The sequence below is a fragment of the Hyla sarda genome, chromosome 1 (genome assembly GCF_029499605.1).
Source record: "Hyla sarda isolate aHylSar1 chromosome 1, aHylSar1.hap1, whole genome shotgun sequence".
In the NCBI taxonomy this organism is placed as follows: Eukaryota; Metazoa; Chordata; class Amphibia; order Anura; family Hylidae; genus Hyla; species Hyla sarda.
Window position 1 is genome coordinate 7,170,538 of NC_079189.1, and position 26,182 is coordinate 7,196,719.

The 26,182-nt window shown below is 46.4% G+C and overlaps 1 protein-coding gene and 1 non-coding gene across 9 annotated transcripts in view; both read left to right on the top strand.

Annotated features, from left to right (window-relative positions):
- DCTN1 (dynactin subunit 1) overlaps positions 1 to 26,182 on the top strand; it is a 246,862-nt gene that overhangs the window by 51,616 nt on the left and 169,064 nt on the right. For all 8 annotated transcript variants that reach the window (XR_008848719.1, XM_056545878.1, XM_056546015.1 and 5 more), the window contains exons 3-4: positions 13,083 to 13,161; positions 19,519 to 19,550. Coding sequence is in view for 7 of the 8 variants with exons in the window: in XM_056545878.1 (XP_056401853.1) it covers positions 13,083 to 13,161; positions 19,519 to 19,550 (111 nt within the window). In the remaining variant the exon portion in view is untranslated. The remainder of the gene's footprint in view (positions 1 to 13,082; positions 13,162 to 19,518; positions 19,551 to 26,182) is intronic.
- On the top strand, positions 7,951 to 8,141 carry LOC130344940 (U2 spliceosomal RNA). Its single transcript, XR_008883740.1, has one exon. It is a non-coding gene; the product is annotated as a U2 spliceosomal RNA (small nuclear RNA).

Below are 26,182 nucleotides of genomic sequence, written 5' to 3' on the forward strand. Positions count from 1 at the left end.
AGTAACCTGAGAACAGAACAAAAGACACGTAATAGGGTGGGCAGGGAGGGAAGATACTCGCCTCCTGTCTTCATATAACTTATATTTTCCGTCACAAGCTAGGAAAATCTCTATTTATATATCAGACAGGAGGCTCATATCTTATGCAAGTTCAAAGCTGACAATCTAGCAAGTTAACATGCAACAATCTAAACTACAATTATCCTAATACAGACATGGAGACATGTTCCTCTGGTCTGAAATAGAAATGGCGAAAAGTGGTCTCGGAAGACCAATCGGCTGCCATTAGTAAATCAGATAGGGAACCCCCCGAGGTGACCACCTTAGTAGCCATAGCACCCCTGGATGAATGAGCACCAAACAGGGATACGTCAATGCCCGCCAATTCCATGGCCGACCGCACCCAGCGCGCTAGAGTAGCGGAAGTAACCGGGAAGTGTGGTTTAACATAAGAAACCAGAAGCTGGGAGAAATCCCTAGAGCGCAAATCGGCCGTACGCGATTCGTATGCCTGCAGGCAACGGACAACGCATATCTGTGGATGTGCAGGGAAAAACGGGTAAAAAAAAAACGATTGGATACCCGTCTTTGTCCTACGGACCACCGAGAACTTGACCCCCTGAGGCGAGAATTGCCGCCGAGAGATGTCCAAAGCCCTCACGTCCGAGACACGCTTGATGGAAACCAAGCATAAAAGGACAGTCAATTTATACGAGAGCAGTTTCAAGGGAAGGGCGTTATTGTCTTCCCACGAAGTAAACATGGTAAGCAACCTGGAGACATCCCAGGTCGCCTGGTACCTAGGCCGTGGAGGGCGTTTAAATTTAATGCCGCGCAAAAGTCTACAGACTAGCGGATGTTTGCCGACCGGCAAAGAGTCCACTGGGCAATGATAAGCGGAAATAGCTGATCGGTATACATTGATGGAACTAAAGGATTTGCCAGACTCGAAAGAATCTGCCAAGTAGTTCACCACTATAGATACAGGCGCACATACGGGATCAACCTGCCGTCGATCACACCAACAAACCCAGAGTCTCCAGGCTGATCGATATGCCGATCTAGTCCCAGGGGCCCAGGCCAAGGCGAGGAGATCCCTAGCCGATCTTGAAAGGTCGCTATCCTCGTCTGGGACCCCGAAACCAACCACGCCAGGAGAGGTAGGTGACCCTCCACTACCATCGGGTGGAGCCCCTTGGATGGATTGGTGAGGAGCTGCGGGAAGTGTGGCAGCAGCCTGGGGTAATCCACGGCCATCCCCAGGAGGAGAGGGAACCATGGTTGCGTCGGCCACCAGGGGGGGATCAGGACAACTGTCGCCCTCAGGTTCGCAGTATGTAGGAGAACCCGGGAGATCATCTGGAATGGGGGGAATGCATAATGTATTCCCTCCGGCCAAATTTGGCGAAGAGCGTCCACCGCAGACGCTTCCGGATCCGGCCTCCAGCTGAAAAATTGTGGTAGCTGGTGATTGAGGCGAGAAGCGAAGAGGTCCACATGTAACGGACCCCAAAGCTGCCTCAGTTGAAGGAAAATGGAACGATCCAACCGCCAATCGCTGGAGTCTAGGAGGTAGCGGGAATTCCAATCGGCTACCGAATTGGAAACCCCCGGAATATATTCCGCTATCGGAAGAATGTGGCGGGCTAGGCAGAAATGCCAAAATTCCTTCGCGAGATCCGCAAGGATTCTGGATTTGGTGCCCCCTAGGCGGTTGATGTACTGAACCGCCGCCACATTGTCCATGCGTAATAATACACAGCAATTGTTCGTATGAGGTAGAAAACTCCTGACGGCAAAGAATGCCGCTAGAAGCTCCAAGGCATTGATATGTAAGGAAGCTTCGGTGACTGACCACGTCCCTCCTGTGGAATCTGTGCCACAACGAGCTCCCCAGCCCCGACGACTCGCGTCCGACTCTATGATGATGTCTGGACTGGAGTTGAAAATGGTTCTGCCGTTCCACTCGACGGCATGACGCAGCCACCAGTGCAACTCTTCGGTGGCCGCCTGACAGAGAGGTACTTCGTCCGCATATCTGAGACCTTGTCGCAGGTGCATGATCTTGAGTCTCTGCAGGGCTCTGTAGTGTAATGGGGCTGGAAAAATAGCCTGGATGGAGGCTGCCAAGAGACCCACTAGGCGCGCCAGGACTCGCAAGGATAAGAAACCTTTGTGCAGGACCGCCCTGTTTTCTTTGCGGATCAGGGCTAGTTTCGATTTGGGAAGGCGGAGGACGGCTTGATTGGTGTCCACCAAAAAACCCAGAAATTCCATCTCCTGGGCCGGGATCAGAACCGACTTGTCTCGGTTGACTATAAATCCCAGGTCTTGCAAAAGCGACAACGTCCACTCCATGTGAAGAGCGGCCAGTGTTTTGGAACGGGCCATGATAAGGAGGTCGTCCAGATAAATGATCAGACGTACCCCTCTGCTCCTCAACGACGCCACCACTGGTTTCATGAGTTTGGTGAAACACCATGGGGCGGACGAAAGGCCGAACGGAAGGCAAGTAAACTGCCACATACGGTTTTTCCAGAGAAAACGGAGAAAAGGTTGGGATTCGGGATGGATAGGGACGGTGAGATAGGCGTCCTTCAAATCCACTTTCACAAGCCAATCTCCTGGCTGTAGGAGATCCCGGAGGAAATGAATTCCTTCCATTTTGAAATGTCGATAGGTGACATGTTGGTTGAGATCTCGAAGGTTGATCACTGGCCGGTAACCGCCCCCTTTTTTCTTCACTAAGAAGAGATTGCTCATAAAACCTGGGGAGGACCAGTCCACCTCCCGAATGGCGTGTTTGGCCCTGAGATCTCTTATCTCGTTGTCGATGAGAACGACATTCTGGTTTGAAAACCTGATAGGGGTTGGAATCATGCCCATGATCGGCAAGGATTGAAATTCTATGACGAACCCTGTTATTGTAGACAGGATCCACGCGTCTGCCGTAATCGCAGACCAGGCGTGGGTAAAAAATTTCAGACGTCCCCCCATTGGAACAGGAGACTGTGGAATATAGAGAGTACTCACCGGTATGGGGTCTGGATCTGGGGTATCCACGTCCACCGCGTCCGCGCCAGGGTCTGCCACGGGGTGGGAAAAACGGTGCTGGTTGAGCCACCGGCATGGTGTAGGAGGGAGGAGCTTGTTGATATTGGAATTGAACAGAATGTCTGTTCTGTGGCCTGTAGGTTGAAGTACGGCCGGCAGATCGGCCTTTACCTCTGCCGGCCCTGGCAAAAATTTTATTGGTCCCTGCTTTCTTAAGGGACGTCTGGGCTTTATCTAAGCTAGTGAACAGCCCGACAAATTTGTTTATGTCCCTTATTAGGCTGTCGCCAAACAGCATCCCCTCCGCCGACGGACCAGGCTCGGTCTCGGCTAAATGAGATAATTGTGGGTCGAGGCGTATAAGGATTGAGCGCCTCCTCTCAATCGAACAGGTAGTGTTAGCACTGCCCGCCAGGCAAATAGCCCTCTGGGCCCAACCGCGGAGTTGACGCAGATCAACAGGTTGATCCGTCGCGGCCGCCTGCTCAGAGAGGTTTAAAATCTTTGTGAGGGGACCAATCAAGTCTAGAACGCGTTCTTGTATTGTCCGAAAGGAGCGTTCAATTCCCTTTTTAGGGGACTTGCCCGACTTCAGGAGATACTTAGAAAGGATCGGGTCCACTTCCGGTGTACTGACTACCTTATGTGGTATAAAGGGCCTGGGACACTCTGCCCTTAATTTATTGCGGCTCGTTCTGTCCAAAGACTTACGTGCCCAAAATTCCATGTATTGTGATACGTGAGGGAGTGGGGTCCAGTCACCCGACCGCGGGTGGGAGATTGCGGCAGGGTGAAAGAACGGTTCACCTAGTGCGTCTAGGATGATTTCGTCCTGCGTAGCAGGGATTGCGTCTGTGTTAAACGCAGTGTCCCCAACATCCTCATCTATATTCACAGACTCATCACCGTCAGCTTCATCGGATGAATGAGCGGATGAATCCTCATCCGAGGAATCAACAAATGAGTTAGGTTTGGACCGTCGAGCGGACCTCTGCCTCTTCTCTTTTAACTCCCCGAGGCCCAGGGGTCGATTTGAGCCTGAGGGATGTTGGGGTTGGCAGGTCGGGGTAGGAGCTGCCTGAAACATATTATTGTCTTCCCCTGTCGGGGAGTCGGATACCGCCAGAACATGCTTCCTTTTCTGGGAAACTTTGCCTTTTTTGTTCGGCGGTTCGCCACCCTGAGGTGGTGGGGCTGATATCATGAGGTGAGAGGCCTGAGACCCAGAAGGAATAATAGCAGAAGCTAGGGCTGCTTGCACTGACTTATTAATTAGGTCCTGGATCTGGCCTGCAGTCATAAACTGTGCAGATTCCATAGGGAAACTATCCCCACTAGGGGGAACAGATGTGGGCTCCTCAGCCATGATATAGATATCAGGGTAATAGAATAGTATGCTAGGAAACAGAATAAATTCTGTTTCAGGGAAAAAACAGAGATTTTTGCACAGACCGTATGCTACAGGCTCCGTCCTCCACACCGCTAGCGCTGTACTGGCGCTGCTGTGAGGAGAGATCAAGAGCCTTAGCCCTCAGGGACGAAGTCTCACGAGACTAGGTCTCTCAGGGCTCCGATTGGAGGGCGCAGGAGTGCCCTCTGGTGACGAGAATCAGGCACGCCCCTTCTCCAGGCAACGGCCGTGAGGAGAGTGGAACGGCCCGCACCGCAGGACCCGCCCCCTTTTCGCCCGCGCGCGCGAACCAAGAAGTGATGAAGGAAGGCGCAGCAATGGCGGCGCCAGGTAAAATGGCGACCGTCCAAGAAGGGGGGGGGGGGGAAGAAAAAGAAAACAGCGGAGTGTAAACGAAAAGAAACCGGAATAACCGGTATGAAGAATAGGGTAGAATGCTACAGAAGAAGATATACTTTAAGTATAAATCAGCGTACTAGAATATAACAGTAATAAAACAAGCACTTATCTGTATGCTGCTATGAGCAGAAAGAAAGAGTAAGTTATATGTGGGGGCAGTCCTTATATAGGGGCTGCTGGATTAGGAGTGGCTATTGTGCCCCAAGGACTGCTGGGATATGTAGTTTTTTAAAGTTTTCTGTTCATTTAATTGAATAATGAATATTCTGCTATGGGCATTAATAAAGAAAGATTAATGCATAAGATATGAGCCTCCTGTCTGATATATAACTCAGGATCAGTACAGGATAAGTAATGTAATGTATGTACACAGTGATCCCACCAGCAGAATAGTGAGTACAGCTCTGGGGTATAATACAGGATATAACTCAGGATCAGTACAGGATAAGTAATGTAATGTATGTACACAGTGACCTCACCAGCAGAATAGTGAGTACAGCTCTGGGGTATAATACAGGATATAATTCAGGATCAGTACAGGATAAGTAATATATGTACACAGTGACCTCACCAGCAGAATAGTGAGTACAGCTCTGGAGTATAATACAGCATATAACTCAGGATCAGTACAGGATAAGTAATATATGTACACAGTGACCTCACCAGCAGAATAGTGAGTGCAGCTCTGGAGTATAATACAGGATATAACTCAGGATCAGTACAGGATAAGTAATGTATGTACACACTGACCTTACCAGCAGAATAGTGAGTACAGCTCTGGAGTATAATACAGGATATAACTCAGGATGAGTACAGGACAAGTAATGTAATGTATGTACACAGTGACCTCACCAGCAGAATAGTGAGTACAGATCTGGAGTATAATACAGGATATAACTCAGGATCAGTACAGGACAAGTAATGTAATGTATGGACACAGTGACCTCACCAGCAGAATAGTGAGTACAGCTCTGGAGTATAATACAGGATATAACTCAGGATCAGTACAGGATAAGTAATATATGTACACAGTGACTTCACCAGCAGAATAGTGAGTACAGCTCTGGGGTATAATACAGGATATAACTCAGGATCAGTACAGGACAAGTAATGTAATGTATGGACACAGTGACCTCACTAGCAGAATAGTGAGTACAGCTCTGGAGTATAATACAGGATATAACTCAGGATCAGTACAGGATAAGTAATGTAATGTATGGACACAGTGACCTCACCAGCAGAATAGTGAGTACAGCTCTGCAGTATAATAGTCGTTTGTTGCTCTGTAGCTTTGTCAGGAGGTTTTTCAGCAGTAGAGCTGACAGATTATTATTTATTTTATCCATCTGGCAGGGATCGGGTTGTATTGTGTGACCCGGGGCCGTCTTGACCTCAGCAGCATTATTCTTATGTACCTTGTGGTGTTTGTTCTGTGAAAATTACTCATAAATTACTCAGTGCGCTCGGCTCTGCTCCATCTATTTGTGTGATCTTGAAGCTGCTGTAGAACTACAAGTCCTACTATGACCCCACAGCCTGTAATTTGTTTATTGTTTCCAAATCTCCTGTATAACCAGAGTATATGCCGGTCAGATGTCTAGTGATCCTGTAAGGCTGCTGTCACACTGAGTATTCATCCGTTATTAAACATCCCTTTCTCAGTCGCTTCATTGGGGAACACAGGAGACCATTGGTATATGCAGCCGCCACTAGGAAACTGACACTAGGCAAAAAAAGAAGTCGGCTCCTCCCAGCAGGATATACCCCGCCCACAGGCACTGATCAGTGTTAGCTTAGTGTCAGTAGGAGGCAGACACAGGTGTGGACTTCTCCAGACCTGCTCTTTTTTTTTATTGTTTTCTAGTTAGGGCCTGTATTATGTTTTTTGCTCCTTTATTCTTTTATTGTTTTTAGGATGGGGGTTCAGGAGCATGGCGCTACCTGTTTCTCCATATGCGGCTAAGTGTCACAGGCATAGATGTATGCACTGTTAACCCCTTCCCGCCAACGGCCAGCGCCTGGGCTTGCACCTTGGGTCCAGGTCCCCCTAATATCCCTGCTCGTCCCACTGCCTCAGCCTGACATGACGCAGGTGACAAATAGCTGGCAGAAGACATCCAGGGTGAGTATTTTCGGGACAGGGTTCCGACAGACCTTCCCCTGCCTTTTCCCGGGGCTCTGAGACTTGGGGCCCCAGGGGGACTTATTTCTTCCCTATCTTTTATTTTCTCTGGGGCAGGGGTGCAGACTCTGGGATCTTCAGATTCTGCAGTACTGGACCAGACCCCTCATGGCCTCTGGCGCCACCTGGAGGGGACAGTCTGGAGGACTTCCCCTCCCCTCTCTTCGGGCCACGCATGTCTCCACTGCCTAGTGGCCAGGCACAGTGCCCTGGCTGCATTTTTTTTTTTTTTTTTTTTTTAACTAGTGGCCAGAGACTCCATTCCTGCTGCTCCAGTGTCAGTCTTCTGGGGCAGTGTGTCTCCGGTCCCATGTGGTCGTCCGCTTACCCGGTGGGGGCGCAAAAGACCCGCATGCCGCTCTTATGTTGTGGCCAGTCGCAGTGTCCTGGTTGCGTTTCTTTTATCTGCCGACCAGAGGCCCTCTGCCGCTGCCCCAGTGTTAATCTTCTTGGGGCAGCAGGTCTCTTGTCCCCTGGCCTGGTGCTTCCCCGGCGGGACCGGTCTCGTCATTCAGCTAGACCCCCTGCCCGGTCCCTGCAACGGCCACTGATCGTGCAGCTGGCTCCCCGTTCATGCGGCCAGGTGGTGGAGGGGGCGGCCTCGTCATGCTGCCAGTCCCCTGGCCAGGTCTCTATCTCTCCTCCCATTCCACTCCGTACTGTATCGGGCAGTCTCCGGGGGCAGTGTTTCTCCAGTGCGCCCTTTCTTCCCGGCGGGCTGCGATATTTCCTAAAGTGAAAGTAAAAAATAAAAAAATAAAAAATCTGCTTTACCTTTCACGGGCACTCCGTTCCCTCCAGTGGCTGCTTTATGTACAGCTCCGCTTCCATTGTGTGCTTGGCTCCCCTCTGGTGGCCAAAAGTTGTCACTACAACCTTAGTGTATTTTTATGTTTTTTTTCTCCTGCCCTTCTCTGTAGGGCTGTCGGGAATCAAGCGTAGTATCTGTTCTTATCAGTTTCTCATCTCTTATGTCCCCTATCTGGCATCATATATTAAATGGATTTTGGAGAAAGGGGTGTGATCTCACGCCTGCTTCTGTCGCTCTATACATGTGCCCGTTAGGGCAGTTTCTGCAGGTTCAGCACACCCCACAATGAAATGCTTGCTTCTTGTTTCCAAGTTATGCGGTACTTGCCCTTTTTTGCACAGTTTCATTATGCTTGCATATACCGTGGACCTAGAGTCTGCACAAGGTGCTCCTGGCCCCTGTTCCTGAGCGTCCTTTTTTCGGGTCTTTTTTGTGGCCGCTTCCCTTGCACCCCGTTGGTCACTTTTACTGGGGTATAGGGTTTTTCTCTGGAGATTGAGACTTGGGGACATTAATCGGCATTGCTCGCCATGCTGCTTTCAACGTCCTCGCTGAGTAACATTAAGCGTGGATCTGCCTGTTTTCTTTACCACTGTGCATAGCCCTCTCCAACGCCCATGGTGGGCGTGCGGTCTGCCGCAGCTGCTTTTCCGGTACTCCACTGTGAGTGGGTGTTGACCAATGTATGATGGACCCTCTACACCATCCATAGAGGTTGGGACGTCTGCCGCAGCTGCTATTCCCGTACTCCACTGTCAGTGAGAGTTCTCTGATGTACAATGGACCTTCTCTACCATCCATAGAGGTTGCTTTGTCTGCCGCATCCATGTTTGCGGTTCCAGTACCTGGCTATATAGAGTTGACCGGTTTTATTTGATGTCTGCTGCATTCAAAGCTGCAGTCTTGATGCACCACGGCATTTGGGTGTCACAGGGAGGGTGTCCCCACATATTCACAGGTTTTCCCAACGTCCACGGGAGTGCACTGTCTGCCGCCTCTGCGGCTGAATTCCTGTCCCCCACTACCAGTGGGAGACTACCAAACATTTGTTGCCCTGCGGGTGCAATGGTCCTTTTATAACAACAGCATTCGTTTACATGGGTGTTGTCCTATTGGTTTACGGCGGTATTACCCTCTAGTATGAGGGGCCTAGTTGGTACCCCTGCATATTCTAGGGTGCTTGCTGGTAATGGCATCCACCTTTTCCCCCCTCCAGAGGTGTGGTATTATTGATCCTTTGGTGACAGTGGTCACGTATTACCTGCTATAGCATACCCACCTCACTTAACCCCTATAAGAGGGGTCTGTGGCAGGGAGCCTGTTTGGAATGTTCAGCCGTTTTTCATTCCTGGTTTATTAGTAGGCTGGCTGTACTATTTCCTCTTAAGGGATGCCTATCGTTGCTCATGCCGCCTTGGATCGCCACCCCTGGAGTTCGGGCGGAGTGTCATAGGTTTCCGCAATTTCTGCTGTGGGGTGTTTTCAGCCCTAACGCTTCACCTTCTTTAAAGGTGGTCGAGTTGCCTTTTGTACATTCCCTGCTTTTGCAGCCGTTGTCCTTTTTGTTTGTTCTGTATCAGAGGGTTTCTTTTTACGTTCTGACTCTTCTTTCATCTCTTCATTCTCATTTTTTGGGGAGTTCTGCTGGATTTGGCTTAGTTGCAGTTGTTACTGTTTGGTGGTTGCGTCCTGGTTTTTCCATTGACCTTCTTGGGCACTTTTTAGTCCCTGTTAGGGCTGTTTCTGTTTTCTTCCTCTCGGGTCGGTAATGTTGATTCTGGTCAGCCACATGTACTGCCCTCTTTCCCTGCAGGGGGAGGTCTTGTTTGGGAGCGGTCCTTGGACTTCCTCTTGTTCTCCAGTGATCTTTCTGCTTGACGTGTTTCTCGGCCTTCCTCATTATGGTCCTTCTGTTCAGGCTGCCTTGGGCTTCCCGAGGTTACACGACAGTCACTGGCTGTGGCAGGTCACTCGTCTCTGCTTCCACCGTTCCGAAGGTTCTTGTTCCTGGCCTTGGCGGGGTTTCCGGTCTCACTTCTGTCTGCCATTTCTCTGCGGGAGGCAGTTTCTGTTCGCCGCTTCATGCCCTGTCCTGGCCTAGGTGCTTGTCAGCCGCATTGTTTCGCTCCGGCTTGAGGTTCTCTGCATCACTGGGTTCGGGATTCCTGGGTTCCTCCATTTCCTTTTTGGCTCTGGGATTCTCTGTTCCTATGGGTGGCTGCTCCGGTGTTCCGGATGATTCTGCTACTCCCCACCGGCCTGTTTATTTCCTCCTCCCTCCGGCGTAGAAGGGGCCGTGTGGAGGGCTTGGGGTTGTTAGCATACAGGTTGTTCTGGCTGCCCAGTCTGGCCGCTTCACGAGTCTTGGACGGGTGTAGTCCACCTTTGTCGCAGGCCTTTTCCTCCTCTCTTGGCTATGCGGCGTACTCCTTGGGATCTCTCTTCGACCTGATTTTTGGCGGGATGGTCTGTAGATTAAGTCTGGGCCTCTCGGTTAACGGGTGGTCGGTGGGTGCACCTTGCCCTAGCCTTCTTGCTGACTGGTTCTTTGTACGCTCGGGCCTGGACATGAGTCTTGCTCTCTTTCTCTCTTTGTCGCTTTCTGGCGGCTCCTTGCCGGCTGTGCTCAGCTGCCTTTCTCCTGTCGTTCTCCCTCCTCATAGCCTCTGTCCTACGGTTGCGGCTGGCCTCCTGGCGGGTCTCTCCCTTCGAGTGTGTCTGGCACGTTCTCTTCCCCGTTTTGCCCAGGCAAAGGTGGTCCTGTGTCTTCTGTCCTACGGAGGTGTTCTCCGCTGCCAGGCCGGTTTCGGCCGGCAGGCCTCCTGAGTGATCGTTTTTTGGTTGGCTGTTGGATCCCAATCTTTGCACAATTTCTGCCTTTGGGATCCCAGCTCACACGTTATGTTTCATGAGCATTTCTGGGTTGTTGTTTTCCGGTTTTCTCTGGGCCTCGTCTGCTTTCTTCTACGAAGGGATATTGCTCAGTCTCTGGACTGTCCTTTTCTTCTCTGGCGGTTGTTTTTCCCACCCCAGGGACTGCTTTGGTACGTTCCATGGTTTCCTGTGTTCCCCAATGAAGCGAGACTGAGAAAAGGAGATTTTTTTTTGTACTCAACGTAAAATCTCTTTCTCGTAGCTTTCATTGGGGAACACAGCACCCACCCATTTACGTTTCCTGGTCAGGTTGTTTGTTCTGGTTGTTATTTTCTGGTGTTTCCTCCTGCTTTGTGACACAACTGATTAGCTCAGTGCCTGTGGGCGGGGTATATCCTGCTGGGAGGAGCCGATTTCTTTTTTTGCCTAGTGTCAGCCTCCTAGTGGCAGCAGCATATACCCATGGTCTCCTGTGTTCTCCAATGAAGGTTACGAGAAAGAGATTTAAGGGTGAGTACAAAAAAAAAATCTCCTTTTTCTGTATTGTATAATTAAAAAACAGATGAAATAACGGGTGCTGCAGCTGAATAATGTCCATCAAAATAATGGGCATATTCATCCGTTAAGACCCGTTATAACATCCGTCATGTACCGTTATTTTATGGCCGTTTTTACACCTCTACCTACGGACTCCCTCAACCGGGACTATTACTACTCCCATCATAGAACAGACTTGTTTCCATGATGGGAGTAGTAGTTCCCCGGCTGCAGAAATCTGCCGGTGTCTGGGGAGGCTAGATTAGTGCTTGATCTACTACCCCCATCATGGAACAGACTCAGTTCCATCATGGGGATTGTAGTACAGGGGCTGAGGGATTGATCGCACTGGGTCTCACTTCTGAGACCCGATGTAATCAGAAGTTATTAAACAGGGGAGCGGGTGGCATGGTCCGCAACCCTACGATGTATTTTTACTTTCACTTTAAATTCCCTGCCGGGAGCCCTGAATGGCGGCCCCCAATGAGCCACTCAGGGCTCCCAGCAAGGTTTTTTAAACTAATTTGACCCCCAAATATATGCCCTCCCCATGCATTTTATAGAATTATAATAAACACACTGGGGCCAATGAATTATAAGCACACTGGGGCCAATGAATTATAATAAACACACTGGGGCCAATGAATTATTATAAACACACTGGGGCCAATGAATTATTATAAACACACTGGGGCCAATGAATTATTATAAACACACTGGGGCCAATGTATTATTATAAACACACTGGGGCCAATGAATTATTATAAATATGCACGGGGAGGGCATACATTTGGGGGTCAAAGTAGTAGTTTAAAAACCCTGCCGGGAGCCCTGAATGGCTCCTCTGTGACTACCATACAGGGCTCCCGGCGGGGGATCTTAAACTGAAAGTTTACACAGTAGTATGTAGATCACAGGGGAGCGCAGAATGCCGCCTGGTCCCCTGCTTTATAACTGCTGATCGCATCGGGTCTCAGAAGTGAGACCCGGTGCGATCAATACCTTATCCCCTGTACTGCTACCCCCAACATGGAAAAGACTCTATTCCATGATGGGGGTACTAGTACAAACACTAATGTAGCCTCCCCAGCCAACGACAGGCTCCTGCAGCTGGGGGAACTACTACTCCCATCATGGAAATGAGTCTGTTCCATGAAGGGAGTAGTAGTAGTCCCTCAACACTGCAGGAGTCTGCTGATGTCACCTCTTAACAGATTTTATAAACCGCGTGCAAATGGATGACATTAAAGCCTCATCCGTTTGCCATATTCCACGTTTTTTTTTGCCGGAAAAAAATTTGTGCACGTGATAGTTTTTTCTTCCGTCATAAATAATGTTCGTTATTTATAACGGGTGATAACGGATAATCAAAAAATCCCATAGACATGAATGGGATTTTGTAATTGCCGTTTTTAAAGGGGTACTCCGCTGCTCAGCGTTTGGATCAAACTGTTGCGAACGCTGGAGCCGGGAGCTCGTGACGTCATAGCCCCGCCCATCATGATGTCACACCCCGCCTCCTCAATGCAAATCTATGGGAGGGGGCTCACGCCCCCTCCCATAGACTTGCATTGAGGGGATGGGGTGTGATGTGATGAGGGGTGGGGCTATGACGTCACGAGCTCCCGGTGCCGGCTCCAGCGCTCTGAACAGTTTGTTCCAAACGCTGAGCAGCGGAGTACCCCTTTTAAGGGTTTTCGAACGGAAGTTTATAGCGGATCTTATGACGGAGCAAAAGTATAGTGTGTAAGTGGCCGAAGATCCCAGAGACCTGTTCACACTACATCTTCTTACATTACGCTTATCTTTTATAGATCCAGGTGGTAGAAGACGGAGCAGATACGACATCCCCCGAAACCCCAGAGCCGGCGGCCACAAAGGTTCTGAAGAGAGGTACGAGATCAGTCACAACCTAATCTAAAATGAGCCGAGCGGAGTCTCTGTGTCTGTCAGATATTTGATAGTTCAACATTAAATCGCTGATCCAGACACCCAATTACTTATAAACGAAAATCATGGAAATTGACAGGGGTTCCTAAACTTTTGCATACGACTGTGTGGGCGATGTGCCGGGATGCCTGCTGAATGATTTCAGCAGGCATCCCGGTCCGGTCCCCAACCGGCTAGCAGCGGGGACCGGAATTCCCACGGGCGTATGCATACCCCATAGGGGTTGAAGGTAAAAAGGCCCCCCCAAAACTTGTAATTTTCTCTTGAGTAAGGAAATATCTCATATGTGGATGTAAAGTGGGTGCACTAGAAGGCTCAGAAGGGAAGGAGCGACGCAAATTTAGCTGTAATGGTTTTTGAGGGCATGTCCCATTTAGGAAGCCCCCATGATGCCAGAATAGTAAAAAAAAACACACATGGCATACAATTTTGGAAACTAGGAATGTAACAAGGGGTACAGTGAGCCTTAACACCCCACAGGTGATTGACGAACATTCATTAAAGTGGGATGTGAAAATGAAAAATTTGATTTATTTTCACTAAAATGCTGGTGTTACACCAAACTTTTCATTTTCACAAGGAGTAATAGGAGAAAATGCCCCTAAAAAGTAGTAACCCCATTTCGTCTGAGTATGGAAATACCCCATATATGAATGTAAAGTGTTCTGTGGGCGAACTACAATGCGCAGAAGAGAAGGAGCGCCATTGAGCTTTTGGAGAGAGAATTTGTTTGGAATGGTAGTCAGGGGCCATGTGTAGTTTCCAAAATGGGGTCACATGTGGGGGGGGGTCCACTGTTCTGGAACTATGGGGGCTTTGTAAACGCACATGGCTTTCAATAAGACTCCCAGCTTGCCAGGACAGTCAATGGCTGTCCTGTAATACTGGGAGTTATAGTTTTGCAACAGCTGGAGGCACATGGGTTGGAATCACTGAGTTAGGAAACAGACTCTAGCTCAGTGTTTCCCAACCAGTGTGCCTACAGCTGTTGCAAAACTACAATTCCCAGCATGCCCGGACAATCAGGGATGCTGGGCGGTGTAGTTCTGCAATATCTGGCCCTTCAGATGTTGCAGAACTACAACTCCAGCATGCATGGACAGTCTGGGCATGCTAGGAGTTGTAGTTATGCAGCAACTGGGAAAGAACAGTCTGGAGATCGCTAAGTAGCGGTCTCCAAACTGTAGCCCTCCAGATGTTGCAAAAACCGTCCGTCACGCCCCCTCCCACAGACTTGCATTGAAGAGACAGGGCGTGACGTCATGAGGGGGCGGGGCTATGATGTCACAAGCTCCCAACTTTATTGTTCGGAACAGTTTGTTCCAAACGTTGAGCAGCGGAGTACCCCTTTAAAGTGGTATTCCAGGAAAAAAATATAATTTTATATGAACTGGCTCCAGAAAGTTAAACAGATTTGTACATTACTTCTATTAAAAAATCTTAATCCTTTCAATAATTATCAGCTGCTGAAGTTGAGTTGTTGTTTTCTGTCTGGCAACAGTGCTCTCTGCTGACATCTCTGCTTGTCTCGGGAACTGCACAGAGTAGAAGAGGTTTGCTATGGGGATTTGCTTCTAAACTGGGCGTTTCCCGAGACACGTGTCATCAGAGAGCACTTAGACAGAAAAGAACAACTCAACTTCAGCAGCTCATAAGTACTGAAAGGAATAAGATTTTTTAATAGAAGTAATTTACAAATCTTGAACAGCGGAATATTGGGGGTCAAGGATTTGAGGACGCAGGTGTATATACAATAATTATTTGATTTATTCTAATATAATGAAATGCTGAACAGTACCACCAATAACACACAGGGCCCTTGTGTAATTATGGTGATAACTGAAATAATTAAACAAACAATATATATAAAAATAATTATAAAATTAAAATAATATTAATAAAAATAATACGACCACCTAAAATAAAAATAGAGATATAGATATATACAGGATTACCGCTCTGACATCGGTCGGTGTGAGGTAGGTATCGGGTTCTGTATGAGATACTGCGATCTCCCCGGCGGTCTTGTTACTTTCACTTTGAAGTGTTAGGATCGTCGGTACCTCTCTCGGCAGGAGAGAAGGACACTGGAGATTCAGCCGTCTCCTAAGCTGGTGGCGTCTAGGTGGGTCCCAAATGCGGATGCTCCCGCGCTTTCACTGAAGATGCTGGTCCGGTCCTCGTGGCGGTTGGGCGCGCGCACACGGGACTAGCGTATCGGTAGGAGATAAAGTGACCAAGTCTATGATTAGCAGGATATGTAAAGTGGTGGTCGGGGTGGTCAATACTTCTAGCTGGACGCGTTTCAATACTTTCTCAGTATTTTTCTTCAGCAGCAAATAAGTATAAGTCGGATAAAGGCACCTACATGGTCTTATATATAATTAACCCCTCCTATACTAAGTCACGTCACTTCCAGTGTAAATAAACATTTGTAACAAATGGGGAAAACATGAATGATGTTTTCATTGCAGGATTAACCAATTACCGTATATACTCGAGTATAAGCAGAGTTTTTCAGCGCGATTTTTCGTGCTGAAAACACCCCCCTCGGCTTATACTCGAGTGAACTCTCCACCCTCAGTGGTCTTCAACCTGCGGACCTCCAGAGGTTTCAAAACTACAACTCCCAGCAAGCCCGGGCAGCCATCGGCTGTCCGGGCTTGCTGGGAGTTGTAGTTTTGAAACCTCTGGAGGTCCGCAGGTTGAAGACCACTGCGGCCTTCGACATCATCCAGCCCCCTCTCACCCCCTTTAGTTCTGTACAGTACTCTCCTCCGCTCAGCGCTGGTCCTGTGCTGCAGGACTGTCCGGTGAGGAGGTCGTCCGGTGGGATAGTGGTTCCGGGCTGCCATCTTCACCGGGGAGGCCTCTTCTCCGCGCTTTGGGCCCGGCCCCAGAATAGTCACGTTGCCTTGACGGCGACGCAGAGGTAGGTTCATTACCAACGTCCTTCTGCGTCATCGTCAAGGCAACGCCTCTATTCCGGGCCCGCAGCGTGGAGAAGAGGCGCCCCCAGTGAAGATAGCAGCCCGGAACCACTATCCCACCGGACCACGTCCTCACCGGACAGTCCTGCAGCACTGGACCAGCGCCGAGCGGAGGTGAGTACTGTACAGAACTAAAGGGGGTGAGAGGGGGCTGGATGATGTCGAAGGCCGCAGTGGTCTTCAACCTGCGGACCTCCAGAGGTTTCAAAACTACAACTCCCAGCAAGCCCGGACAGCCGATGGCTGCCCGGGCTTGCTGGGAGTTGTAGTTTTGAAACCTCTGGAGGTCCGCAGGTTGAAGACCACTGAGGGCGGATAGTTCACAAGAGGATGATGACAAGAGGATGATGACAAGGGGATGATGAAGGGGGGTGGGGATGATGACAAGGGGATGATGATGGGGGTGGGGATGATGACAAGGGGATGATGAAGGGGGGTGTGGGATGATGACAAGGGGATGATGAAAGGGGGATGATGACAGGGTGATGATGATGAGGGTCTGGATGATGACGGGGGGGGGGGGGAATGATGTATTTCCCACCCTAGGCTTATACTCGAGTCAATAACTTCCTGGGATTTTGGGGTGAAATTAGGGGCCTCGGCTTATATTCGGGTCGGCTTGCACGGCAGGGAGGGGGTACTCTGGGTGAACTAAGGGGGAGGGGGAGTGAGTTGAGCGGCGCGATTGGGGCGTGGGGGGGGGGGCGGTTGCGGGCTGCGCGGCGGGGAGCGGTATGTGCTCCGGTGTTCACCTATACAGGGTGCCTCCAGTTGTTTCCCCACTACAACTCCCAGCATGCCCTGACAGCCAATAGATGTCAGGGCAAGCTGGGAGTTGCAGTGGGGAAACAGCTGGAGGCACCCTGTATAGTTGAACTATGGGCGGAAGTGCCGGCCCCAGCAGGCATCAGTGAAGTGGTGCCTGCTGGGGAAGTCTGCCTGGTAGTGAGCACACTGCCAGGCAGACAAAAAAACGTGTTTAATATGTAAGAAAAAAATAAAAATTAAAGGCAGGGAGGGGGTTAGGGATAGATGGGTAATAGGCAGGGACAGAAAAAAAAAGTGATGGCGGGAGCTACCCTTTAATTATTTCAGTTATTACAATAATTACACAAGGGCCCTGTGTGTTATTGGTGGTACTGTTCAGCATTTTATTATATTAGAATAAATCAAATAATTATTGTATATACACCTGCGTCCTCAAATCCTTGACCTTGAGCCCAATATTCCGCTGTTCAATATTATTATTATTTTCTTGGTACACCATGGGTAGAGGTGTACAAATTGGGCAGCCCAGGTCTATCTTGGTTGTAGTTAGAGCAAGAGCCACTCCACTTCTCTCTAATTTACAAATCTGTTTAAATCTGTTTAATCTTCTTTCTGGAGCCAGTTGATATATATATAAAAAAGTTTTTTTTCCTGGATAACCCCTTTAAAGGGGTTATCCAGGAAAAAAGTTTTATATATATATATATATATATATATATATATATATATATATATGCAACAATGGATTACCGCTCACCACACCCGCAGCTGCTCCTAAGTCCGTGCTGCGGACACGCCGGTACCGCCTCCGGCTCACACAATTAGCAGCAAAGAAGATAGTCCGGCACAGAACTATGGTATGCAGGTAAAAACTCAGAACTTTATTTCAGCATGACGCAGTACACAGAAGCCTGACGCGTTTCGCACCGAAGTGCTTAGTCGTAGGTAACAGGTAACCACAATGAACGTCTTAAAATACACAAGATAGCGGTCACATGACCATACACATCATAAAATCGTTCTCATACAAGACATGGCGCTGGAGTATCGGGTTGGGAAACACCAATTTTTTGGAACAAGTTCACACCTGGGTGCGCCCATCTGCAAGATACAGTATGTAGGTTGTTCTAGTAATTCTCTAAAAATGAGGTTTAGAAAACATGTCTCAGATGCTAAAAGCAATATCACAGGTATGTCGATGTTATCCCGTCACTTTAGGGAGGCACATGGAGGAGATGTGACGGATTTACGGGTATCTGGGGTAGAAAGGGTTACTTTGGGTCCGAGGGGGGGGGAGATCTTAGGAGTAAACTTTATAACAGGGAGGCATATTGGATATTCCTCCTTGGTACGAGGCATCCCCTCGGTTTAAATAAAAGATTAGATTTAGCTCTCACCTGCCCTTAGACCCCAAATAAATAGTCATATTTAAATGTATAACTAAGAATGATACATATACAAACTAATATCTAAAAATAAATAAACATAAAATAAAAACCAAAAATATGATACTTAAGTTACTGTTCTTGCGGATGAGTGCTTTTACCTGGCTTTTCTCAATACAAGTTATGAATCCATGATGTAAATGTTTACACTGTTTTTTAGAATAATTCTATTATAGCAACAAATGTTTTGGGCGCACCCAGGTGTGAACTTGTTCCAAAAAATTGGTGTTTCCCAACCCGATACTCCAGCGCCATGTCTTTTATGAGAACGATTTTATGATGTGTATGGTCATGTGACCGCTATCTTGTGTATTTTAAGACGTTCATTGTGGTTACCTGTTACCTACGACTAAGCACTTCGGTGCGAAACGCGTCAGGCTTCTGTGTACTGCGTCATGCTGAAATAAAGTTCTGAGTTTTTACCTGCATACCATAGTTCTGTGCCGGACTATCTTCTTTGCTGCTATATATATATATATATATATATATATATATATATGTATGAACTGGCTCCAGAAAGTTAAACAGATTTGTAAATTACTTCTATTAAAAAATCTTAATCCTTTCAGTACTTATGAGCTTCTGAAGTTTAGGTTGTTCTTTTCTGTCTAAGTGCTCTCTGATGACACCTGTCTCGGGAAATGCCCAGTTTAGAAGAGGTTTTCTATGGGAATTTGCTTCTAAACTGGGCGTTTCCCGAGACACGTGTCATCAGAGAGCACTTAGACAGAAAAGAACAACCTTAACTTCAGAAGCTCATAAGTACTGAAAGGATTAATATTTTTTAATAGAAGTAATTTACAAATCTGTTTAACTTTCTGGAACCAGTTGATATATATATATATATATAAAAAAAGTTTTTTTCCTGGATAACCCCTTTAAGTCCTCTTCTCCCAGGAGGAGGAAAGGACCAAATCGTTATATATCGCAATTTGTAAAATTGTGATTTGATTGATATATATTGTGCAGCCCATATATATATATTGTGGACTACTATAGATTCTAGGGTATGTATGTGAGTGCAGATAGATATATTCATTTATTTTTATTTTCCTTTTATACCTTTTATTCTGATTATTACTATTTCTTTCTTACAGAAACGACTGACACCCCGAAGGCCAGTAAGCTGGTGAGTGCCCCCTCTCCTCACTGCTCTATATGTATTTACTGCCTTGTTTTTGTATTATCCCTCTCAAGGACCTGAAGTATAAGGACAATAATCTGTATATGTGACAACCACATGATCAGTGTGTGTGTGGGGGGGGGCAGAGCTGCTGTGTAAAGTATGGAGGAGGAATAGAAGGGGGAGATCTTAGCTGTACCTGCTGCAGTGAAGCATGAGGGAGCTGCATTCTAAGGCTGCGTTCACACGGCCGTCTAGACCCGTCCTGTTCTTGTCCCGTCAAAAATAAAAGCAGACAATAGACGGATGTTTGGATCCGTTATTGTTCAGTTATTTTAAAAAAAAAAAAATATATATATATATATATATATATATATATATTTTTTTTTTTTTGTTCTGAGCATGCTCAGAAGTAAAAACTGATTGAAAAAAACGGATGCAAACTGATGACATTAAAGGCTCATCCGTTTTCCATAGACTTCAATGTTAAATTTACTGTATCCGGTTTTTGTTCCATTTTTTGAGGAGAGAAAAAAATACTGTATGCACCGTCTTCTCTCAGTAAAAAAAATAAATAAACGGAAACGAGCGCAGACGGGTGTAAACGGATTGTAAAAAAAAAATCCCATTGACATGAATGGGATTTTTTTAAAACTGTTTTTAATCCGTTTACAGCCTTCAAGAATGGGACCGAAACAGGGATAAAAGAAACTGGGACAGACGGCCATGTGAACGCACCCTTCGGGTGCGTTCACAAGACCATCTGTCCTCTGTTTTTTTTCACCCCCGTTTTTAGGTTCCGTTGTTGCTGCTTATAAACGGATTACAAACTGTTGTAAAATTATCCCATTCATGTCAATTGGATTTTTTTTTTTTACAATCCTTTCAGCGCTCGTTTTCGTTTTTTTTTTTTTTTTTTTTTTACGGTAGAAAAGACGGTGCATGCAGTTTTTTTTTTTTCTCTCGTCAAAAAAATGGAATAAAAAATGGATACAGTAAATGTAACATTGAAGTCTATGGAAAATGGATGAGCCTTTTAATGTCATCAGTTTGAATCCGTTTTTTTCTCAATACGTTTTTACTTCTGAGCATGCTCAGAACTAAAAAATTATTATTTTTTGTTTATTAACTGAACAATAACGGATACAAACGGTTAACATCCGTTTGCATCCGTTATTGTCCGTTTTTATTTTTTACGGAAGAAGAGCGACGGGACGGGTCTAGACTGCTGTGTGAACGCAGCCTAACTTATAAGAAACAGGTAGGTATATAAATGTAATTTTACAAGTGTATACTTCCATGAGTTTAATGACCAGTGTTCATTGAGGCATTGACTTCGCACCTCTGTATTAAAACAAATATGAAAATATATAGAAAAAAATAAAAAAGTGGCTTGAATAATCGGGAATGGTCGGGTTTGTTTTTGCTGTGATAGCGCCATCTGGTGGTTCATATAGTTCTGACATGGTAAAAATTAGCATTGATGAGAATTGCTCTACAGATCGGACCCCATCTCTCTCCTGCCCCATTCAGGATCACCATGTAATACTGTGCAATTAGTTATACCAAAATGTCAGTTTATTAATACATTTCCCGGAGGAATAGCAGAGGATCATCAGAGTTGTAAAAAAAAAAAAATTTTTTTTAAATGGGAATATGGTTACTAAAAAGGCTTCACTCTGGAGACGTGATGGGTTCTGTCACATATCTAGGACCATTATTGGGTATATTGGGTGTATATAGATGTAATAAGGCTGTAGTCTGCTTATAGGATCATTATTGGGTTATTGGGTTTATATAGGTATAATAAGACTGTAGTCTGCTTATAGGATCATTATTGGGTATATCACAGTGTATATAGGTATAATAAGGCTGTAGTCTGGTTATAGGATCATTATTGGGTATATTGGGTGTATATACATGTAATAAGGCTGTAGTCTGGTTATCGGATCATTATTGGGTATATTGGGTGTATATAGATGTAATAAGGCTGTAGTCTGGTTATAGGACCATTATTGGGTATATCACAGTGTATATAGGTATAATAAGGCTGTAGTCTGGTTATAGGATCATTATTGGGTATATCACAGTGTATATAGATGTAATAAGGCTGTAGTTTGGTTATAGGATCATTATTGGGTATATCACAGTGTATATAGATGTAATAAGGCTGTAGTCTGGTTATAGGACCATTATTGGGTATATTGGGTGTATATACATGTAATAAGGCTGTAGTTTGGTTATAGGATCATTATTGGGTATATCACAGTGTATATAGGTATAATAAGGCTGTAGTCTGGTTATAGGATCATTATTGGGTATATTGGGTGTATATAGATGTAATAAGGCTGTAGTCTGGTTATAGGACCATTATTGGGTATATCACAGTGTATATAGGTATAATAAGGCTGTAGTCTGGTTATAGGACCATTATTGGGTATATCACAGCGTATATAGGTATAATAAGGCTGTAGTTTGGTTATAGGATCATTATTGGGTATATCACAGTGTATATAGATGTAATAAGGCTGTAGTCTGGTTATAGGACCATTATTGGGTATATCACAGTGTATATAGATGTAATAAGGCTGTACTCTGGTTATAGGATCATTATTGGGTATTTTGGGTGTATATATATGTAATAAGGCTGTAGTCTGGTTATAGGACCATTATTGGGTATATCACAGTGTATATAGGTATAATAAGGCTGTAGTCTGGTTATAGGATCATTATTGGGTATATTGGGTGTATATACATGTAATAAGGCTGTAGTCTGGTTATAGGACCATTATTGGGTATATCACAGTGTATATAGATGTAATAAGGCTGTAGTCTGGTTATAGGATCATTATTGGGTATATTGGGTGTATATAGATGTAATAAGGCTGTAGTCTGGTTATAGGATCATTATTGGGTATATTGGGTGTATATAGATGTAATAAGGCTGTAGTCTGGTTATAGGATCATTATTGGGTATATTGGGTGTATATAGATGTAATAAGGCTGTAGTCTGCTTATAGGATCATTATTGGGTATATCACAGTGTATTTAGGTATAATAAGGCTGTAGTCTGGTTATAGGATCATTATTGGGTATATCACAGTGTATATAGATGTAATAAGGCTGTAGTCTGGTTATAGGATCATTATTGAGTATATCACAGTGTATATACCGTATATACTCGAGTATAAGCCGACCCGAGTATAAGCCGAGACCCCTAATTTCAACCCAAAATCCCAGGAAAAGTTATTGACTCGAGTATAAGCCTAGGGTGGGAAATACCTCATCCCCCCCTGTCATCATCCAGACCCGTCATTAACATCCTCATCATCCCCTTGTCATCATCCCACACATCCCCTTATCATCCCACACATCCCCCCTTCATCATCCCCTTGTCATCATCCCACACATCCCCTTATCATCCCACACATCCCCCCTTCATCATCCCCTTGTCATCATCCCACACATCCCCCCTTCATCATCCCCTTGTCATCATCCCACACATCCCCTTATCCCACACATCCCCCCTTCATCATCCCCTTGTCATCATCCCACACATCCCCCCTTCATCATCCCCTTGTCATCATCCCACACATCCCCTTATCCCACACATCCCCCCTTCATCATCCCCTTGTCATCATCCCACACATCCCCTTATCCCACACATCCCCCCTTCATCATCCCCTTGTCATCATCCCACACATCCCCCCTTCATCATCCCCTTGTCATCATCCCACACATCCCCTTATCATCCCACACATCCCCCCTTCATCATCCCCTTGTCATCATCCCACACCCCCCCCCTTCATCATCCCCACACCCCCCCCCCCCCCTTCATCATCCTCTTCTCATCATTCGCCCTCAGTGGTCTTCAACCTGCGGACCTCCAGAGGTTTCAAAACTACAACTCCCAGCAAGCCCGGGCAGCCATCGGCTGTCCGGGCTTGCTGGGAGTTGTAGTTTTGAAACCTCCGGAGGTCCGCAGGTTGAAGACCACTGCGGCCTTCAACATGCGGACCTCCAGAGGTTTCAAAACTACAACTCCCAGCAAGCCCGGGCAGCCATCGGCTGTCCGGGCTTGCTGGGAGTTGTAGTTTTGAAACCTCCGGAGGTCCGCAGGTTGAAGACCACTGCGGCCTTCAACATGCGGACCTCCAGAGGTTTCAAAACTACAACTCCCAGCAAGCCCGGGCAGCCATCGGCTGTCCGGGCTTGCTGGGAGTTGTAGTTTTGAAACCTCCGGAGGTCCGCAGGTTGAAGACCACTGCGGCCTTCAACATCATCCAGCCCCCTCTCACCCCCTTTAGTTCTGAGTACTCACCTCCGCTCGGCGCTGGTCCGGTCCTGCAGGGCTGTCCGGAGAGGAGGTGGTCCGGTGAGGAGGTGGTCCGGGCTGCTATCTTCACCGGGGGCGCCTCTTCTCCGCGCTTCCGGCCCGGAATAGAGTCGTTGCCTTGACAACGACGTATTTGCGTCGTTGTCAAGGCAACGTGACTATTCTGAGGCCGGGCCCGAAGCGCTTAGAAGAGGCCTCCCCGGTGAAGATAGCAGCCCGGACCACCTCCTCACCGGACCACCTCCTTACCGGACAGCCCTGCAGGACCGGACCAGCGCCGAGCGGAGGTGAGTACTCAGAACTAAAGGGGGTGAGAGGGGGCTGGATGATGTTGAAGGCCGCAGTGGTCTTCAACCTGCGGACCTCCGGAGGTTTCAAAACTACAACTCCCAGCAAGCCCGGACAGCCGATGGCTGCCCTGGCTTGCTGGGAGTTGTAGTTTTGAAACCTCTGGAGGTCCGCAGGTTGAAGACCACTGCGGGTGGGGGAGTTCACTCGAGTATAAGCCGAGGGGGGTGTTTTCAGCACGAAAAATCGTGCTGAAAAACTCGGCTTATACTCGAGTATATACGGTAGGTATAATAAGGCTATAGTCATGTTATAGGATCATTATTGGGTATATCACAGTGTATATAGGTATAATAAGGCTGTAGTCTGGTTATAGGATCATTACTGGGTATTTTGGGTGTATATAGATGTAATAAGGCTGTAGTCTGGTTATAGGATCATTATTAGGTATATCACAGTGTATATAGGTATAATAAGGCTGTAGTCTGGTTATAGGATCATTATTGGGTATATTGGGTGTATATGGGTATAATAAGGCTGTAGTCATGTTATAGGATCATTATTGGGTATATCACAGTGTATATAGGTATAATAAGACTGTAGTCTGGTTATAGGATCATTACTTGGTATGTTGGGTGTATATAGATGTAATAAGGCTGTAGTCTGGTTATAGGATCATTATTGAGTATATCACAGTGTATATAGGTATAATAAGGCTGTAGTCATGTTATAGGATCATTATTGGGTATATCACAGTGTATATAGGTATAATAAGGCTGTAGTCTGGTTATAGGATCATTATTGGGTATTTTGGGTGTATATATATGTAATAAGGATGTAGTCTGGTTATAGGATCATTATTGAGTATATCACAGTGTATATAGGTATAATAAGGCTGTAGTCATGTTATAGGATCATTATTGGGTATATCACAGTGTATATAGGTATAATAAGGCTGTAGTTTGGTTATAGGATCATTATTGGGTATATCACAGTGTATATAGGTGTAATAAGGCTGTAGTGTGGTTATAGGATCATTATTGGGTATATCACAGTGTATATAGGTGTAATAAGGCTGTAGTCTGGTTATAGGACCATTATTGGGTATATTGGGTGTATATATATGTAATAAGGCTGTAGTTTGGTTATAGGATCATTATTGGGTATATCACAGTGCATATAGGTGTAATAAGGCTGTAGTCTGGTTATAGGATCATTATTGGGTATATCACAGTGTATATAGGTGTAACAATGCTGCTATTTTGTGATCCCATTTGCTTTACTGAAGATGGTCCCCTTCGATGCCATTCACTGTTAAACCTTCTCATATCTTCTGTCCTAGTGGACTACTACTCCTCTTAGAACACTAACCTATCTCATGTTTACCTTATGTCCATGCAGAGCACTACTCCTCTTAGAACACTAACCTATCTCATGTTTACCATATATCCATGCAGAGCATTACTCCTCTTAGAACACTAACCTCTCTCATATTTACCTTATTGTCCATGCAGAGCACTACTCCTCTTAGAACACTAACCTATCTCATATTTACCTTATGTCCATGCAGAGCACTACTCCTCTTAGAACACTAACCTTTCTTATATTTACCTTATGTCCATGCAGAGCACTACTCCTCTTAGAACACTAACCTATCTCATATTTACCTTATTGTCCATGCAGAGCACTACTCCTCTTAGAACACTAACCTTTCTTATATTTACCTTATGTCCATGCAGAGCACTACTCCTCTTAGAACACTAACCTATCTCATATTTACCTTATGTCCATGCAGGGCACTACTCCTCTTAGAACACTAACCTCTCTCATATTTACCTTATGTCCATGCTGAGCACTACTCCTCTTAGAACACTAACCTATCTCATATTTACCTTATATCCATGCAGGGCACTACTCCTCTTAGAACACTAACCTATCTCATATTTACCTTATATCCATGCAGAGCACTACTCCTCTTAGAACACTAACCTCTCTCATATTTACCTTATTGTCC